The 21,124-nt window shown below is 37.0% G+C and overlaps 1 protein-coding gene across 4 annotated transcripts; it reads left to right on the forward strand.

Moving 5' to 3' along the window:
• The first annotated feature begins 4,193 nt into the window (after positions 1-4,193).
• LOC143892432 (type IV inositol polyphosphate 5-phosphatase 3-like) lies at positions 4,194-20,712 on the forward strand. 4 transcript variants are annotated; one of them, XM_077397049.1, is made up of 12 exons: positions 4,202-4,770; positions 4,928-5,033; positions 5,303-5,374; positions 5,912-5,999; positions 6,237-6,341; positions 11,806-12,664; positions 15,758-15,921; positions 17,659-17,764; positions 18,225-18,367; positions 18,768-19,002; positions 19,232-19,298; positions 20,473-20,712. In XM_077397049.1, exons 1-10 carry the CDS (start codon positions 4,741-4,743, stop codon positions 18,997-18,999), a joined length of 1,905 nt encoding a protein of 634 aa, XP_077253164.1. In that variant the 5' UTR covers positions 4,202-4,740; the 3' UTR covers positions 19,000-19,002; positions 19,232-19,298; positions 20,473-20,712. The 4 variants fall into 4 exon arrangements, with proteins under 4 accessions (XP_077253165.1, XP_077253166.1, XP_077253164.1 ...); XM_077397047.1 differs by having other exon boundaries at positions 4,206-4,770; positions 17,656-17,764; XM_077397051.1 differs by lacking the exon at positions 6,237-6,341 and having other exon boundaries at positions 4,200-4,770; positions 17,656-17,764.
• Positions 20,713-21,124: the final 412 nt, after the last annotated feature.

Consider the following 21,124-nt stretch of genomic DNA (forward strand, 5'->3'; position numbering starts at 1 on the left):
CCGACAATAGAGATGATCAATACAGAAGACTTTATAAAGAAAGTATGGATCGTTTCATTGTGGTTGGGGATTCATTTAATGTCATTTGTTGGTTGAGTGGGGCAGTGGTGCCCCCATGGAGATTTTCTTTTATTATTGATGAAATAGAAGATCTAATATCGGGCTCTGCTATAGTGTTCAATCATGTGCGACGATCGGCTAATGGGGAGGTGAATCCGTTGGCTGGGAGGTAGTCATTTGGGTTTGGAGTAGTTTGATTTCCTTCCTCCGTGAGAGTTGTATTGCTCTTTTTTTGTTTTTATTTTTGTTTTTCTTTTCGTGTTCTTAGTTTCTCTTGTAGTGGTCCTCCTCAGCCCATTTTCATTTTTCAATAATGATATTACTCTGCCATTTCAAAAAATAAATGATCAATACAGAAGAGAACCACAAGAAACAAGAAAAAGAAAGCAAAAAAATAAAATACAAATTAATGGGGGAGGAAATCAAAGGCATCCAACTCCGCCCTAGCCGCACCATCTCTTGTAAGCCGGTCAGCCTCGCTATTGGACGACCTTCTCACATGATGAAATAAGAACAACGAACCCTCCGTCCAATCTAAGATCTCATCGATCCATCTTGCAAATCTCGAAGGATGAGATGGGCTTCCCTTTAACCATCTAATCACGTTTGAGGAATCACGTTACCTTCCACTACTATTACCTTATCACATATGTTGTGATCCATCAACAACCTCAATCCTTGATGCACCATGTACTCTAATTTCTGCCTTGTTGGAGCTCGCAATCTTAATTCGTCTCGACGTTATCCGTTAAGTTTAAAGGCAAAGAAAAACATTAAAGGGGTGAATCTGTCCTCAAGCAATGAACCATTCTCACGAAAACCCTTTTTTTTTTTTTTTGGGGGGGGGGGGGGGGGGGCTATCATTTCCCTATATATATATATATATATATATATATATATATATATATATATGAGGAAAAGGATTGTACGCTCGAGTGTACCAAGCTTATGGTACGCTCGAGTGCCCAATCACATGTGGGCCCACTTTGTTAGGATGATCCAAAGCATTCATTTGAAAGGCCCTTACATAGATGGGTTGTGTACCAAAAATCAGCTCCATAGGATCATCCTAACCCATCCATTTGTGGAGATCAAAATGGACAGACACTGTTTGTCCACAAATCCGCCCATTTTTGCCCTCCACTTTTGAAGGGGTTAGGATGATTCAATGCAACTGATTTTTGGTACACACCCTATCTATGATAGGGCCTTGCAAATGAATGCTTTGGATCACCACAAAAATTGTGGGACCCATGTGATTGGGCACTCGAGCGTACCATAAGCTTGGTACGCTCGAGCGTACAATCCTTTTCCTCTATATAGATATTATCTATTACAATAAGCTGGGATGAAAAGAAGAGAGTTTTTTTTATTTTTTAAAAAATTACGTGAGAATTACACGTGACATTTCTTGACTTTTTTGAACAAATGCACCCATTCAACTCATATAATTTCAATCCTACCCCCCCTCCTTTATGCTTTTAACAAAGGCATCCATTAAATCATATAATTTCAATCCTACCCCCTCCTTTATGCTTTTAACAAAGGCACCCATTAAAGCCCTATAATTTTGATCTTACCCCCCTCCTTTATGGTTTTTTAATTAAAAAATTATAGGGTGATCTTGACCATCCGATTTAAGATAAGAGGAATTATGGAAACATCTATAGATTGGAGGGCTATGATCGGCCTATGGAAATGATTTTTGGGGCACAACTTATTTATGTTGTGTTCCATCACATGGACGGTTTGGATCAACCTATGACGTGGTCCGTACAGTTCTTTGTCGGCCCGTGCATCGCACAGGTTTTTTACTAGTTATATTATATTTATATATATATAGTAGAAGAGAAAATAAGAGAATTTTTTGTAGAATTACACATCACTCTTTTTGACTTTTTTTAACAAAGGCACCCATTCAACACACATATTTTCAATCATACCCCCTACTTTATGCTTTTTAACAAAGGCACCCATTAAAGCCAAATAATTTCAATCCTACCCCCCTCCTTTATGCTTTTTTAATAAAAAATCTATAAGGTGATCTTAACCATCTGATTTAAGAGGAACAACATATTATGGAAACCTCCGGAAATGAGTTTTGGGGCACAACCTATTTATGTTGTGTTCCATCACACGGACGGTTTGGATCAACCTATGATGTGGTCCGTACAGTTCTTTGACGGCCCGTGCATCGCACGGGGTTTTTTACTAGTATATATATATATATATATATATATATAGAGAGAGAGAGAGAGAGAGAGAGAGAGAGAGAGAACGGTTCATACACATATGTGTAGATAAGTTATCTACACACTAGCTTAAAATACAGTGGGGGCCACATTATTTGGGTGATCCAAACCATTCATTTTTAAGGCCCTCACATAGATAGGGTGTCCACAAAAAATCAGATCCATAGGATCATCCTAACCATTCGAACTGTGGAGGCAAAAAATGGACTAATTTGCAAAGGTTTAAAGACATCCATTTTACCTCCACAAATGGTAGGGTTGGGATGATCCTATGGATCTGATTTTTTGTAGACACCCTATCTATGTGAGGGCCTTTAAAATGGATGGCTTGGATCACCCAAACAATGTGGGCCCCCACTGTATTTTAAGCTAGTGTGTAGAGAACTTTCTCTACACATATGTGTAGGAACCATTTTCTCATATATACACACACATACATTTTTAGAAATTAATATTTAAATAATATTTATTATTTATTACTGATTAAAGTTCTTTTAAAAAAGAAGATGCCTAATTAGTTTTGAAGTAATACTCACCTGCTTCAAAGTTATTCGATAAATTAACTATCTCAGGTTGGGTCGGGTTTTGGGTGCTTTTCATAAACTCTGACTCGACTCCAGATTGGATCAGAAACTGACCTAATCCAAGACCTATAATTTCCTAACCCAATTTAGGGTATTTGTTGGTTGCATAGACTCGGATGCAGTAAAACTTGGCCGAAGTTGTAATCATAATTTTGATATATATAGCTTACACATGGCAAGGCCTAACCAACAAATGATTTGGATCATTTAGGCCCTGTTTGGATTTCAAATAAATAATTTCTATTAGAAAATCTTTTCTTGGAAATTTTTTTACTCTCCAAGATATAGAGGGAAATGATATGATTATGGCTAATTTAGTGGGATATTATCATAAACTGAAGTTCCCTCTAAGTAAAAATTGCATAGGTTGGGTTCTAATTATCTTTTTTGTTGTGTTTGAAAAAAGTAGTTAATTTTAGAAGAGAAAACTGTTGATGAGCTTAAGCGCACCATGCGTTATAACAACTTAAACGCACCAAAAAAATCGTGCACTTAAAGCGCACCAACAGTTTTCTCATTTTAGAAATATTTTTCTTTTCCAAACCTTTGGAGAAAATTCTGACGAGGCTCCATTTGTACTTCTCTCCGTATTCTTAACTCGGGAAATAATATTTACATTAGCTTTTCAAGAATTTCGGTCCCTTGTTTTATCTTTTTCAGAAAATAAAATAACGGAAATGATATCAGCAAAACAATGTTTTAATAATTGCCCACACCTAGCTAATGCATCTTGTCTTTTAGTATTTAAAGAGCTGTCAAAAGATGATTAAAGTGCTTTAGTATTTAAAGAGCTGTCAAAAGATAATTACAGTGCCCAAAAGCTTTGAAAAGGTACTAACAAAAAGGGATTTGCTAGCGACGCAGAAGGCATTTCGCGAATGGGCTGTGCAGGTGAGTGCACCCATAAGCAGATTTTGTCTTCATTCATGATGTGGCTGCTCTCACGTGCAACAGCCCATCCGCGAAATGCCTTCTGCGATGGACACTAGCAAATCTTGAAAAAGAAAGAAAGAAAAGCTGGGCTTGAGCAATTACTAAAGGGAAATGTAGCTGGGTTTGGGCAATTATTACCTTAAAGGGAGATGTTATCAGCACTACTGTATTTTGATGACGGCACTCCTCACTTTATTAAAAGTATGGTATGGCCCGAACCATAGGATGATCCAAACCGTCCATAAAGTGAGGAGTGCTCTCATCAAAATACAGTAGTGCTGATAACATTTCCCTTATATTAAAACATGGTTGTGCAGGGCTTACGTGTCTTAAATCTTTTACCAATTACCAAGCAGAGATGAAATTTGGGAAAGGGTGTGAAAATATCATTTCTGTACTAAAAAATTTCTCAAAACTTTTGCCCCTGAACCCGTCAGTCTTGATTCAGAGTCATTGGGAAGAAGCACATGGTTGGGGAATGGGAAAGAAATACAAAGGTTGTTGAGGTGCCACTGTCCCCCCAAGACAAGGGCACCCAAAACCCAAATCTCTCCCAACTTTGCCGGGCGTACTGGAGAACAATATGGGGATTAACATACATATGGGTTTTGGATGTATGCAGAAGATTTCTCATTAGGCGTGCCAAATATCAGATAAACACATTCACATCTATTTATCCATTATGCTTGTTTTTTGTTTTTACCTTCCATCATTTATTTGATTTTTGTGATCAAAATCTTTCTTCTTTTGTCACCCCCCATATACACAACATATATGGTGGTTACCCACTTACCCACCACTTGTAATAATAACAAGTATTTCAACATTCTTGTTTGCTTCTTTTATTCGGAGAGAAAAGTTTTTTTTTTGTGTGTGTGTGTGTATGTCTTATCTTACTTCTCTCTCACTAAATGAAGCAGCGCCCAAGCAATCAAAGAGAGGTACCTAAAAATCATCTTTTTCTTTCTTTTTTAGTTTCATATTTTGCTGTTAATTAGAAGCTTTTAATGTAGTTATTGGGTGGGTTTTTTTTCCCTTTTGAAAATGAGGATATTGTGGGTTGAGATCTTTTTGTGTTTTGGTTGCACATGCTTATAGCACTACTGGCCTAGAACTGTTCTGAGGAAATGGCTAAACATAGAAACCAAGGAATCTGATTTCAACGCCGATGAAGGTGACAGCCAGAACGAATTTGATGATGGAGGTGAGAAAAAAAATCAAATAGGAAAGAAAACCAAGGTTTTTTTTTTTTGGGTTTTTAGATTGATTGTGAAGGAGTTCAACTTCTTTTAGTTTCATTGTTTGTTTTTGGTTGGTTTTAGAAGCTTTATTTTGAATTGCCACCACGAATTCGATGCGATTTTTTTTTTGAATTCGATGCGATTTTACAACTATGGAACTGATTATAAGAACCCCACTGCATAATTTTATTTCTTTGGCTCAATTATTGATTTTTATGGTGTTTATTTGCAGAAACTGACTACTGGGGGCATGAATTGTGCAAAGAAGACAAGAAAGCAGATGGGTTTAAGTTTGATCCTACTGGTAATACATGTTGTTATTAATCATTCAATTCTGGACTTGTTGGGAGCTTTTCTTTTCTTTTCTTTTCAATTTTATTTCTATATTTCTTGATTATAAAATAGATATGGTGAACAAGGCCTCTTTTGAGAGTTGGCCTTCATACCACTGTTTTATTTGGAAAATGATCATGATAATCTTGGGCTTGCAATTTTCTATATGAGAAATAAAATCTCAGTTAGAATAATTCTTTCCTCTTATAGAGTAAAACACTCTCAAGTAAAGAAATATAAACCATATTCCCCTTTGTCTGTTTTGAATATTGAATACTTTCCCTCAATATTAATTAATTGTTGATAATATTGAAAAATTCAGTCCCCATCATTTAAGGACTCACAATCGGTTCTCAAAATCCAAAACAAACAGGGCCTAAGCTGTATTGTCTCTAACTTTTCAGTTGTAGTTTCTTCCCTTCCATATTGTTGAATTTTTTGCTTCTCCAGGATTGCCCATGCAAAGTTTTTTGTTATTTTTTTTCACTAACTTTATAGTAATGTGCAGGGGGCAGAACAGAGAATTTTCCCTTCAAGTCGAGAAGGCGGAAATCAGAGACCCTTAGGGTGCAATATATAGAGTCCAAAGAACTCAGGCAAGCTGTTCTAAAGACTGTTGCAGCCAGAAATAGTTTGAAACTATCTGTACTTTTATGTGGCACTTGTAGGGAATATGAAAAACTTAGATTATCAAGAAAACCAATGATCTTCACTTATTATTTTTTATCCATCCATTGTCATAATAAATGAACTTTACTGAGTTCTAAAATTAAATAAAAAAGAAAAAAAAAATGTTCTTTCTTCTTTGATCTCCAATTTTTGGTGTACTACAGGATTCATGTCGGTACATGGAATGTTGGAGGTAGATTGCCACCTGATGATCTAGATATTAGTGATTGGCTAGACATTGAAGAGCCTGCTGATATATATGTGCTTGGGTAAATGCCACCTTATACAAGCCAGAATTTTAACTTCTGATGTCTCCACAAATTTATTCCTAGTAATTTCTTTATTTTCTGATATGACCTATAAAATTGGCATTCTATTTTAACTTCTACTCAGAAGCATTCTTTCAAATACACTAAAATTGTCCTTCGGTTCATTTCATGTATCTTTTATTGATATAACTCTATGGGACTACTAGAGTCTTCTGTTCTATAGTAGCCACTTAGCACACCTTGGATGGATTATTCACGTTCAACATGTATCGAGGTGTTTTTGCAGACACTTTGGTGTTATACCTGTCTAATACTTCATTTTGACTGTACAAGCTATACCCATGACCTGCACCCATGTCTAATCTGATTAACATAGTGCTGCAGTCTCGGAAGGGTTTAACAAAGTTTGTTTAAGATGATTGTCAGATACAGTCTATCAAGACTAATAAAAAAAACCCAAATAGCCACAGATTTAAAAAAAAAAATCTAATTACATGACTAATAAAACATGAAACAGTCTCAAAGCAGCCCAAAGGATATAGCTAAAGCAGGAAACTATGAGATTAAGCAAGAAATAATTCAAATGAACCTCAATCAATAAATAAGAGAGAATAAAGAATAAAAAATCATTTAATTGAAGGAAAATACTCAAGAAATAACCCTAAGCTCCACTCCAAATCAACAAATTAGAAGATTCAACCAAGTGGGAGTTCTCTCTTTTTCATAAAACATAATAGAATCTAAAAACCTATGTGGGGCTTGACCCCCCTTAGAGAAACTTACATATTGTTAGGTGAAAAGACACAATTACTCGTAAGTGATTGAGGACCATCCTTCAAAAAAATTAGAAAAATGACTAATTATGATAGTGAGCCCCATTAGAAATTCTGTAGGTTTTTTAATTTTATGGGTATAATTGTCATTTATTTTAATTTTTGGGGCTGAAGGGAAGTTTTGTAATTACAGTCTTGAAAGTTTAAGTGCTTAGATTAATTGCCGTTCCTTTGGGACATGGTGCGAAAGGGTCGGTTTCTGTGGAGGAATGCATCATTAAAAAAAAAAGGTGCTTACATTAATTAAGTGTTTAAGTTCTCCAGGTTTTACTCTAGGTTATAGGTTAAGTAAGTTATCTAGAAGTTATTGGCCATTTTGAGTCTTTTAGTATTCCGAAGTTATTAGTTATGAAAGTTATTAGTCACTTTGAGTCTTTTAGTAACCCGAAGTTTTTTGTATTCCAAGCCTCTTTATATAAAGGTTTGTTTGTAACCCGGTGGATGTGATGTCCGTCATCTTGCTGTGATGCCTTGACAACCATAGGTGTAATGCCATTAGTCTGATTTTTTTTGAAGGGTATGCCATTAGTCTGACTGGTGATTCTAACTATATATCCTCCTACCTTCTTCTATCAAAGTAATTAGTTCTATTTAGATTTCAGTTTATTGCATTCGACTGTGATCCCAATCAGCCTTTTTTTATCTTTTTCTTTAATCTCCTCTAAAACTTTGGATCTTGATTTTTCTCCACATAAAATGGTTTAAATCCCATCGCCCATTGGTACAATTTGTTTATTTTTGGCTCTGACCTCACGAACAGCCCAAGTTCTATGATTTTCAACCTTTTTATTGCTGATTGATCTAGAATTGTTTGGACAATTCGAAAAATCCTTAGTGCCTTATACAAACTGCACCTAGTTTGGATTCAAATAAGTGGTTACAATCAGTCGAAGTTATTCACAATTCCCAAGCTTTAAAGCCCCCCTAGCTAGTACTACATCATTAAGTCCCTACTTTAAGATAAACAAATATCCTTTTATGTCCAACTAGATTAACCTTAAAATGAAAGAAAAAACTAAATCATTGTAAATAAAAAAGAACTCTTCCTAAGCTTACTTAAGGGTCACTTGGGCCCTTTGGTATGCCATGGCTCCTTGCATACCAATCCTTGGTAGGCCATGGTCGTGTAGGACAGCTAGGGCGGATGATTGAAGAGCAAAGTGACGTGGATTGGGTGCAAGGAACGTTAATTCCTTGTTGAAAAGAGCTGAGTTCTACAAGACCGCAAACAACTTACAGTAACCAATGCTTTATTATTGGTGAAAAGTTGTCAATGTTACTAGTTAGGCAAGAACAAAGATCGAATTCATCTTTTGTAATGTTCAGCAAATGAAAGAACTTAAGGAATTGAAGCTCTGCTATTAACTGATCTACATAGCTGAGATCCATGCTCAGATCATAGGTAAGCTGAAGTATAACCTAAGATCGCGAATTGAATAAGAGACGGAAGTGAAAGATAAAGAGAATGGTGCAGATTTGTGTAGTAGTAGTACTAAACCGAAGGACTGAGTTGTTGTTTTTAAAGAAAATAACGATGCTCAGATGAACAACAGTGTAGCAAAACACGGTGAGACAGGAAGATAACGAGTAATGGAAGCATGAAGGCACTGTGCTATAACTAATTCAGTGATGGACAGCAGTTAGCACTTGACTTTGACATGATGCCTTGCTTTAAAAAAAGTAAAAAATAAAAAAAATCTAGATTTCTTTCTAGATAATCAACAAGAAACTAAACTGCAGATGTATCGATTCAAACAGAAACAAGATACTAGACACAAGGATAAAACAAGAACTGAACAAACGAACAACGCAGATTTGAAATTGTGTTTGCAAAGGAATCGTCAACCAGTAATACAGGTTGTGATGAAAGAAGAAAGGAAGATCCTTACTCAGTCAGGCTTCTCTTCTTTTTCTTCTTCTTCTTGCTCATTTTCTGTAGCAAAACTCTCCTCTTAACTGCTGAAGACCAGAGACCTTGCTCTCCCTCGCGTTTTTCTCTAAAGGCAACCCCCCCCCCTCCTCTCAAGGAAGACCCTCTCCTCTATATATAGAAGGAGGTAGGGCCCTTGGACCATTCCTTGGCTGCCATCTGTCCATCTTGGCAACTCAAGGTCAGCTGGCCCGCTGGCATGGCACACCAAGTGTCATTACCTCATGTGACCAGCAAGTGGTCCCCTCAGTCCAAGTGGCATTTGGAGAGGAACTTGGAAGTTGCATGTTGTGGTCCCTCATTGCCATGTGTCACATGGAGTGCTGCTTGGTAGTTGTAGGAATGTGGTCAAGCCATGAGTCACTTGGAGAGAAGATTTGTTGTTGTGATCTCCTCCTTGACACATCTGCCCCTACTACCCTTTGGATTCTCCTTATTTACAATGGTTCCCTCACTACAATGCCCCTCATATCTCACTCTAATTATGCTGTTACCCTTACAAATATCCCTACTAATACATGAATTAAGGGAAAAATGACAACTAAACTAAGGGTGAATCCCAAGAACAGGCTAAACGAGATCAGAACCCTTGGTCAGGGAAAGACATATAACACGAGCAGGCTAGGCGGCAATGGAAAAGTTGCGATCTCTAACTCGTTAGTGACAGAATTCGGATCAAATCAATTAAACAGAGACGAAAGTTGGCCATAGTGATCCGGGAGTTCCGTGTGGAAGGGCTTTCGCTCAACACGAGTAGAAATAAGGAACAAACTAACTAGAAGGATTTTTAAAAATATCCTCTTCTTTCTGTCAGATAGTCGAACGCATCTGTCGACTTTCATTTAAGAAATTTCTTGTGAGTGGAAGTGTCTTCTTTCCTTCCTTGTCGATCCCAAGGACCTCCGCAGCAATCAAAATTTTTAAAAAACAATTATGATCCCTAGTACTGATCTTCCTCTTTCATTACTTCATCGCCCATCCGGGGCCAATAGTACCCTCATTCCAGCAAAACTAAGGTGTGGTGGATTCCCGAATGGCCTGCCCACATGGTTCACAAAGGAAATGGAAGTGTTTTAAGGGTTTAAGGTTGATTTAGGGCTTTTTAATGGGATTTCTAGGGCTCAAGAGTCAAGAATAGGGTTAAGGAAGCAAAGATAATCAAAGGATATAAAAATTATTTTCTGGTTAAAAAAAATACCATACGAAATGTAGAAACCGGCCTGGTTGATCGCCTAAATGTAGGGTTGATCGCCTTCGAGTTAAAGTTTTCCCCTACCTAGTCAGTAAAAAGGTCCTTTGACTCGCCTGAGTTAATGAAAAATTGATCGTATTAATCATTGACTTGCCCGATTTGATTCCTTTTTTTCTTTTGAATTGTAAAAAATTCATTCGAAGCTAAAGACCGAGGAGGTCTGTCTATACAAGGAAAAGAAAAAAGAAAGAGAAAAAAAATACAAATACAGGCCCACCAAATGCATGAAAAGAAAAAAGTCAAGGGGGGAGAAAGTCGAATAACTCCATCGCCGCCCTTGAAACACCATCTCTAGCTAACCTATCCGCCACATCATTGGCTGAACGGCAAACATGAAGGAAAGATACGATAGCCCTATCCAACCTATCTTGAATCTCATCGAAGAGAGGAGCAAATCTCCAGGGGACCTAGTGCGAGCTTCTAAGCTATCTAATTACATTGAGAGAGTCCCCTTCAATCACAACTTTATTGAGATCGACATTTTCAAGAAACTTTTTCCCTTTGTGGACGGCCCTAACTTCAGCTTCATTGGCATCAGCTACTCCAATACGACTTGAAAAAGCCAATCTCACAGCACCCTGCTCATCACTAAGGACACCCCCAGTGCCAGAGGGACCAGGGTTCCCTAGGCTAGAGCCATAGAAGTTTAGCTTTAGAAATCCCTGCATCGGTGGTTCCCAAATTTGAACAATCTTAGGCTCCCTTTCTGAGTCAAAGCAAATCTCCTTCAACCCATACCAAACGTCATATGACGACACGAATCTGAAGGATGGTAAAGCCGATATGACTCCTTTTTACTTTGGCCAAAGTATATCATGATTCAAAGTTTTTAAACATTGATTATGTCCTCTTTTAATTCCATCCTATTCCCACCTTATTTTTCATCTTTGTTTGAAACAAGAGCATTTCCTAGTGAAATTTCTTATCAAACTGAATAATGAATAAGATTGTACAGAACATAGTTCCTTTATAGATAGGAGGATACATAGTTATGTAAAATCCCTTATCGCAGAGTGACTAAGCCCACTTACATCCGGAAAGAAATAAAGGTTTATATTAACTTGGTTGAATGTTGTGTATCCTCAAAACTAAGTACAAACAATTGCTAGAAATGTTTTTTATACTCATATATGTATTCTTATACTTGTGGTTGTCATGTGGATATGCTGGGTTAGGTGGAGTCCCCATGGAGATGCGTGGTTTCTACATGAAAATGCATAATTCTTTAGGACATTGAGATGTAATTTAACGTTACAAATGTTCTGTTTATGTTGTATCTGCTATTTTTGTTTGTTTCTCCACTTAAATATCATTGTTTTTTATTTGTTCCTCCACTTTTATATCACTAGTATCTCACCTACAACTTTATAATTGTACTGTCTTAGGTTTATAACTTTTGATGACTGTTGGAGCCCATTCAAAACAATGATGGATGCTTTATCCTTGTAGTCTGCAGGAGGTTGTTCCGTTAAATGCTGAGAATGTCTTTGGTGCTGAGGACGTACGTCCAGTTCCAAAATGGGAATATCTTATTCGTGAGACACTAAATCGAATTCAGCCAATGAAGGCAAATTATAAATGTTATAGTGATCCTCCTTCCCCGTCAAGGTTCAAGCCATCAGATGATGCCCCAGTTATAGAGGATGGAATATTGCATGAAATTGATAGTGACAATGGTGAGTTAGTCCACCCATTGGATGATGAATTTTTAACCACCAATACAAACAGATACACATGTACCACAATCAGAGAAGAATCCCAATTTTATGAGGAAGTCCACTGCTCTGGAAATGCTAATTTAGGCATATCAGAAACCGATTTTGACAGAAAATTATCTCCAAATATATTGGATAGGTTGAATTGTCTTACATTAGAAGGTGATAGCACAAGTTCGGAAACATCAGTTTTGCAACCCAAGGCCAAACTAACCAAAATGTTTAGCATCTCAGAAAGAATTAGTTTGAGTTGGCCAGAAAAGCCCTTGGATTTACCCTTGGACTTGCTTTCTCAACGTGTTTTGAGTAGTTCAAATTCCTTTAGTTCAGTTAATTCTTTTAGAGCATCCAATTCTTGCGAGTGGCCTATCCATAAGGATTCTAAGGGGTTATCAGAGGCAAATTTGATACAAGAACTTAACCTGAGATCAGTTTTAAATAGAAAGAGGAGATCAACTTTTGTGAGGATAGTAAGTAAACAAATGGTTGGGATTTTCGTTACGATATGGGTTCCTGGAAGATTGCGAAAGCACATCCAAAACTTGAAGATATCTGTTGTTGGTGTTGGTGTTATGGGCTTCATTGGCAACAAGGTCAATTCCTTTTCCCATTCATAGAATTTTGAGTATCCATTTATGGAATTTCATGATATGTAGCAAACCTGTGCCATTTCATCTGTAGAATATATAATAACTAGTGCTAGTATTTTTCTTTTTATTTGGAGATGTCAAAAATCATGTCTTGATAACTTTTGAGTGCAGTTACTCTATCATTCTTTGCATTAGAAAATCATCTCCAGTTGAAATCGGAATTTTTACCCATGACTTTCAAAGTGATGCAATTAAAGTGGGCCTGTCCACAGGCCCCACAAACATCCAACCTCACTTCCTTCAAGACATACATGAAAAAAAGAAGAGGGACAAAAATGGGTCTTGTTCGTGACATCATGACATCAGCAGAGGGGACCACTGAATTTTTAGATTCTTCTAGATGGGTCTCTTGGTAGTGTCAAACTATGTGTGATTGTTGAATATGGAAGAGAAAGCAGAGTGTAAACAACAACAAACCTTAAGCCAAGCTCCTGAATTGTTTGAAGGAGGAGTTCAAGTTAGGGCTAAGGACTTGTCAAATGAAATTATTAGACAGAGAATATTCTATGAGAACTAGGGTTTGTAAATATTCCATAAGAACTAGGGTTTGTAGGAGAAGGAACAAATAAAGAAGAGGAAGAGAGAAAAGGAAGAGAAGGGAATAGAGTTCGTGAGGTTGGAAAACCCAACCCACAGATGCCTTCTATTCATTACCTACGAAAACCGAACTAGGCCCACCTCCATCAAATTTTAGTCATGTGACTTAAATACAAATCACAAACAATAATACTAAATTTCCCCTACGTCTCAACACCCATTGCCTCCACATCTCGACACTCCCCATCAAGTTGAAGCAAAGATATCAATCGTGCATAACTTGCCAAAGGTCTTTTGATAACTTGGTCTTGCAAACACCCTTAGAAAGAATATCTGCTATAGCTGAGTAGTGATGTATAGGGTACAAATCAGTCTAGCATCGGACTTCTCCTTATGAAATTTCTAATCACCTCCATGTACTTTGTATATTCATTTTGGATATGATTGCGGTCAATACTAATAGCTTCCTTGCTAGTCACAATACAAACTCATCGGTCCTAGTGTATAAAACCCCAAATCTTCCAAAATTTAGTTGATGGATTTTTAGTTTTTATTCGGATTTTTCTATTGGCTGAGAAAGCATTTATTTTAGTTTCAGTAGTTTTTCTATAATAGAAGAGATATTTTAGGATTTTGTATTGCACAAATTTTAGGAGAAAGTTTTTCGGGAAGTCCTTTTTGTGTGAAACTTGAGAAACTTTAGGAATTTTTTCTTTTGTTTTGTGTTTTAGTAGAAATAGGAAAGAAGTTCTAGTAGAATTAGTATTTGGGCCATGAAACTTTATAAATAGCATGCACGTGTAAGCGATTCACCGGGCTGAGATTTGATTATGAATAAACATTGAGTTGTAGGAATTTATACTTGAACACTATTGTTACTGAGAACCTTTCTACTAAGCTCTCCATTACCTCATAAGCTGCCTAGCCACTAGCACTCTTGCCGCCCCTCTGCATCCTTGTCAATGAAGCCCCGAGCTAGAATTTCCCCGAGACCCCTTATCACAACCCGATTCATTGTGTCTGTTTTCGTTTCTTGGATGAACAACACATCCGGCTTATACTTTAGCACAACTGCTTCCCCTGAACCTTTTTATCCAGGGCACCCAACCCTCACATTCCATGATAAAATCTTCATTTTAAACCTCAATGAAGTTTTCGATGGGGGTTATCTTTGATCCAAGAGACTATTCTGATCATGCGGGGACAAATTTCCTGATCATGGTCGGCATAATCTTAGTTCCTGCAGATTGGGGCAAAATATGTTATCGGATTTACCTTTTAGTGGAGCGAAGTTTACAAGGCCCAATATGTCATTTTTTCTCCTAATGTAATTCTTTATCTTTCCAAAAAAAAAAAAAAATTATAAACTGACAATATACATGCCAAAAGGAAACAATTAGACTGTGGATGTGAACCTCCCTCAAGATACTTTTTTGCATATTTTTAATGAGATACATATTCTCCATCTGGCCTCCTCAACTGACAACTAACTTCAACTGAAGCACTATAAATGGATGAGTACCTTATGTGAAACTTTTGCGTATGACACCGCAAAATCATCATTACCTTAGAAGGCCTATATCACTGGGAAAAGAGATTAATCCACAAGCGGCAGTGTACCCACACCTAAACCTTTCATAGCAAGCACAATCTTTTGTCGTCTTGGGCATTTTTCTTTACAATGCCAGCACAACCTTTTGTCTTCTTTTGCATTTTCTTTACAAATTGTTTTTTTTCCTTAATTTTCCATGTTGAATTAGGTGACAGGATTTTCTGCTCTGTAGACCATGGAATTCTGTGAAAATTTTGCTTTTCCCTTTGTAGCAATGTTTTCCCCTGTCAAACTTTAGGTGCTACATATCGCTGGGGAAACACTAATATCAGGGATTGTGGTGGTTGAGAAATGGTTTATTAAACTCTACTCTTGAGTTTCAGATTACTGGTTTATAATAATATTAAATTTAATATAAAAAAAACCAAATAATGGTTCAAAGCTCATGAAAATTTCCTGAGAAGACACAATTGTTCTCTGAAAATATCCTTGTACCAGAGTTTGTTTGGCCGTTTTTGAGCTTCTTTTTCCTTCGCTCCAGAGGCATGCTATTTTTTATTGAAATATTGATTGGTATGACTCATATGCCTTAGAATTAGGTCAGTTATAACAAGCCATGTTTAAAATAATTTACTTCTGTTGGAAATCATTGTTCAAAGCGTGACCTACCAGTGATGACGCTTTCAGAAAAGAAAATTGACCATATAACCACCATATATATTATGTCTGTCTTAAGAAATACTTTTCTCTTTTAAAGCATTAGTTTGTATATGTCAATTACAATCTGCTTACTATAAATGGAAAGTCCTTATATATCGGATAATCCAATCTGATCTCTACTTCGGACATTTCTGCTTTTATCGTTGTTTATGGGTGAAAATTTGGACAGTTCAGTTACCCTATATTAATTTAGTAAAATACGTTAACGATTTTTACATATTTTCCAGGGATCAATATCTGTTAGCATGTCCATATACCAGACACAATTTTGCTTTATCTGTACTCACCTTACATCTGGTGAGAAGGATGGGGATGCACTTCGGAGGAATGCCGATGTCCAAGAAATACATCGGAGGACACATTTTAATACTAAAAATATCCATGACCATGAGTAAGTAAACATAATACTTTTTTATATTTGGAGGACACGTACACACTATAAACAGTTAATTTCTGCTTGGATTAATCTATATCTTTCTTTCCGTGGAATTGTCATGGATGCTGTATGGGCTGTTATGATGATGTATGATGAAAGCTAAACTACTATTGTCTCAATTCTATCATAGTTAAACTATGTTTATGAAACCATTCAAAGCTAACTATATATATGACTGACGTATTCGTCCTAACACTCTTTGATGTCTAGCTCAACTCGCCCAAACTCTAAAGGTTCTACCTCATTCTCTTGCTAAATTATAGAGAAGGAAAATCTCCCCTTGATTTTCATTGGTTTTCTCTGAAATGAGGCAACGTTCGGTTGCCTCCCCTTGATGAAACAGATCTGTCCATTTTTCACTTTCCTTTCCGCTGCATGGAGGAAACCAATTAGAGCCTAATGGATTGAAACTGGAAAGAAAATAAAATTTGAAATAAGTTGGCAGGATAGAATAAAGAAATTGCCTAAAACATATTCCATTAATTTCAAAACTACCCTTAATAAGTGAAATGTTCAAATGCCTAGAATACCCCCTATCAACTGAAATAAAATAAGATCTTTTACAGTTCCAACTGTTCGTTCATTTTAGGAGAATATATCATTTGTTCCCAACTTGCCAGGAGTGTCTTCAAGATGAGATCTGTTTTTGTGCCTTCGTAAAAAGGATGGAGTTTAGGAACTCACAAGAAGAGGAAAAGGGCTAGGGATTAGGATTAGGGTTTTGGGTGAGCTAGGGTTAGAGAATTGGGTTTAGGGTTGCACTAAGGAGGATGGACCCAAAATGGGTTTTGAGAAAATCAAGGAGGAGGGAGTCTCGTCTCGTCTTGTCGTGTCTTCAGATTTGTGTGTGTGTGTGTGGGGCGGGGGGGGGGGGGGGGGGGGGGGGAGGGGTTGGTCGTCTCGTCGCGTCGCGTCTTCAGGATACCATGTAAGAATGAGAGTAGAGAAGAGAGTGTGAGAAACATGAATGGGAGATGGTGATGGGAAAACTCTTCTTCTTTTTTTCTTTCCCCTAGAATAGATAAGGATAAGGAAAGAAGAAGAAGATGATTGAGGGAGAAGATGAGGGATTCTCCACTAAGGAGTCCTCCCATGTAAATGATGTATATATAGGCCCAAAGTAAAGCAACCTTGTACAAAGACTACAATACCCCTCATACTACATGACTAAATTACCCTCACACACTCTTTAACACACGTAATTGTCAGGTCGGTTACACTTCAAACAAAATTTCCACTTAAAAGAAAACACTTCAAACAAGATCAGTGAAGCTATTTTTAAATGAAGGCACCACATTTCACATATTTGTCAGAAAATTTAAGTCGGTTACACTTCCAACAAAATTTCACTACAAAAAAAAAACACTTCAAACAAGATCAGTTTACAATTCAATTTCAAAGCTATTTTTAAATGAAGACACCACATTTCACATTTTGTCAGAAAATATATAGGGATGAATGTTTGGCATTGTCAATCTTTCATGCCGTACTAACATTAGCTAATCAATCTCAAGACACTAAAAAACATTTTTAATTGCACCGTACATGTCCTACATGAGTACTTTGGTTGAATTTTTTACACTTCAAAGAAAGCATTTAGTTACCATACAAGTTTTCTTTACCAACGTCTGCCTTTCAAACTTCCTGTAGGAAATTTGAATTTATTTAATTGTTTTGTTCTTTTTTCAGTAGAATTATCTGGTTTGGTGATTTGAATTACCGTATCAATTTATCATATGAGAAGACACGAGAACTCATCTCGAACAAAGAATGGTCGAAGTTACTTGAGAGGGACCAGGTAAGTTGGCTTATATCTATCTTTCCTTAAATGGTTCCTGTGCATAGTTTCCCATGTTTCTTGGCATCGAAAATGGTACAACTTTCAAGTGGTAATCCTTTGAAGTGTTGTAATTTATAATTGACCATAGATTAGTATCTTAAATTGAAAGGCCATATCAACTTTCAAGTGGCATCTTAAACTGGAATCTTCATACGCAAAGGTACTTTAAATTGGTCAGAAGGTACCATAGATTCCTTCTGACCATCTGTCGAATGCACGGGGAAAATTTGAAGTACCTTGACTCTCATACACAAACAAGCACAAGCCCCATTGAAAAAACTATGTCAGTTCTAAAATATATTCTTGTCCTCTATTGCTTCTTTTCTTGTACCTCTTGAACAAACTTAGTCTGTTAGTTCACTTAAACTGCCAATTTTTCTTGATGACAATGAGGAATATCCTATAATATCTTTGGCAGCTGATACGAGAGTTAAAGAAAGGCCGTGCATTCGAAAGATGGTCAGAAGGTACTTTAAATTTCCCCCCAACATATAAATATGAGTTTAACTCAGAGAAGTATTGTGGAGAGGATCCAAAGGTTGGGAGGCGCATTCCTGCCTGGTATGCGTTCATTAATCTCTACTTATTATTTACATGGCCGATCTGTTTGGTGATTTCTTATGTTTCTTTTATTGTTGCTTTTTTATTGGTGATTTCATTGTTATGTTGCTTTTTCATTGTTATTGTTGCTTCTTCGGGAGTGTGCATTTCAGCCCTCAAATTAGAAGTGCTAAATCTCTAGTTATGCAGTTATAAATCTCGAAAACTTGAAATACGAGCTTTATGTAAGTTCCCTTCTTAACTTGTAACCTTGTCCTACAAATGCAATCCTTTCCCATCACTTGGTACTTCATGCTCTAGCAACTGTAATTTTGAATTATCTTGAGCACGCATTCTATTTGTCTTTTTTATTGTGTAACTGCTTGAGTTTATATGATTGTAACACCTGTTGGCTGTTTAGGTGTGATCGCATTCTTTCATTTGGAAAGGGAATGAGGCAACTGGAATATAAGAGGGTTGAGCAAAGTCTTTCAGATCATCGGCCTGTGACTGCCACTTTCCTGGCTGAGGTTGAGGTCTTCTCTCATAGGAAGCTTCAAAGAGCTCTAGCCTTCACAGATGCAGAGGTAGAAAGTGGCAGCATTATATCAGAGATGGATATTGATATTGACCTGGCTCATTTAAGGTTATGAGAGGTAGATTTTCTGTTTATTTGTGAATATACAACTAACCATGTTAGCCAATTAAATGCTAGCCATGGGGTTCTGGCAAATCCATGAATCCTGGCTGCTTGCCATTCATAATCAACTAGAACCAACTGTGAATATTGTAGCATTCATGATCGTTAATCTTGCTTTTCTGATCTTTTTCCTACACATTCGTAAGTTGACTAGTGAGACCAAATATTTTCAATTGATTATGCAGGATCTTTCTGATTTAGACAATTAGGATGGAATGCCCATGCCCATCAGGCGAACATTAACTTACCTGGGTGAGTTCTCACAATTTTCTCAACTCAGTGCTGTTATTGTTTGCAAGATCCAATCAATGAATTGTTTCTTTACTATGATAATTCCCTGATCATGACGTAGCTTATCATTATAACGTTTTATATTCTGAAGTTCAACCAAGACGTATATATTCCACACTTCAACCTATTTCTTTTTTTTTTGAATGGCAAAACGGGATTGACCTATTTCTTTGAAACAAACGGATAGACTAAAAAATTGCATCGGTTTGAGGATGGTCATTTCTCTCTCAATCCAAACCCTTCTGCTTTGAATGCATGTCATCTGTTCTTTTGCTGGTGCATGGTCTCATCGGTCAACAAGCTGACACATATCTAGAATCATATTAGACTTGTCGAAGTGACTATTTCAGCTAAATGTATACTCACCATAGGTGTGATATTCTCTAATGACTCTTTGGGCCTGTCAGAAGTACGTAAAAACTCAGGCACGGTGCCTCTATTATCAGCGTGTAGTTAGTAATAGATGGTTGAGGGAAGACTAAAGTACTCGCTGCCTGGAATTCAAATCTTTGATTGGCAAGGGTACAGTTCAGCAGTTTCTAGCAAAGATTTCATTCAAGCTTCCTGAATCCTTTTTGATTCAATAAGTCATACAAGTTCCCCCCCCCCCCCCCCCCCCCCCCATGCGCTCCCCTTATAAGGCGATTTGACGTGAACAGTGTGCAACTTTGACATCAAATCACCTTATAAGAGGAGCGCATGCGTAATGCGGGGGGGGGGGGGTGAAAATATCATCGCTCTTTTTCTTTTTACATTTATTTTGCTGCACAGAAAAAGTATCAAAATCTGAAACACAAAACATGGAAACAGAAACTGATATATGGAACCTCTTTCGATATCAGCACCCCTCTATTTAAACACCTCATCCGCTGTTACAGTTCCCGCCAAGTTGTCTACAGTCCGTTGAAAAAGTTAAAAATTGAGTTCCCTGCCTTTTACAAATTTAATTATGTTTCCCCAAGCATGCTGGATCAATTTAGAGATGATAAGGCTTTATATTTTTTTATTATGTTTGTTTTCTGTTATTGAGCTTTTTTTGCAGATGGAGTCAATACTAACAATCTTTTTTCTTTAAAATAATGTCTTTATCAGTCGGTGGTTTTGCCTCTTTTTCACAAATATCCCATCCATGCAGGGTCTGACCTCACACAGCTCTGCTGAGAGCTGCACAGAGGAAGCAAAGCTTTGATAAATAACATCCCTCTATTTTAAAATGGGAATCGGTATTGACACCCATTAATTTAGGCATTTTACCCTTTGATAATTTGTATTGTTTCACACTTTTTACTTATATGACAAACTAACATAAATGTCGTGCCTATATAAAAGCCCCTTTAAGTTTCATTTGCTCAGAATAAAGATGAGTTCACGTCAACACAAGGTGGTTTGGGCATTTGTGTGAAAATCAAATTCTCATAGTTGTAAGTTGTAACAGCCAATTAATGATGCTCAAAGTTATTCAAACTGACATGCCGGAATGAGGTGCTGGAACCGGTATCTGACTCTAATTCCACCTGATACTGGCTTTTGGTTTAAAAAAAAAAATGGAATTGACAGGGCGGAATTGTCACGGGATGGAATTAAAGGAGAAAAATGCCAGAACCTGTTGTACGCCCCAATAGGTGGTATTTTGATTCTGCCCCGAATGGAATGAAATTTTTATTATATTTTTAGATTAAAATTTTAATTCCATTTTTTTCCTCGTTACGTTGGAGGAAGAATCAAAATATGATGTTGATTGCGATTCCGGATTCCGGCAATCCAAACAGAGCATTTGGTCTTTAAAT

This window comes from Tasmannia lanceolata, unplaced genomic scaffold, assembly GCF_043159265.1.
Source record: "Tasmannia lanceolata isolate RefF3 unplaced genomic scaffold, GAP_Taslan_0.1 ptg000015l, whole genome shotgun sequence".
In the NCBI taxonomy this organism is placed as follows: Eukaryota; Viridiplantae; Streptophyta; class Magnoliopsida; order Canellales; family Winteraceae; genus Tasmannia; species Tasmannia lanceolata.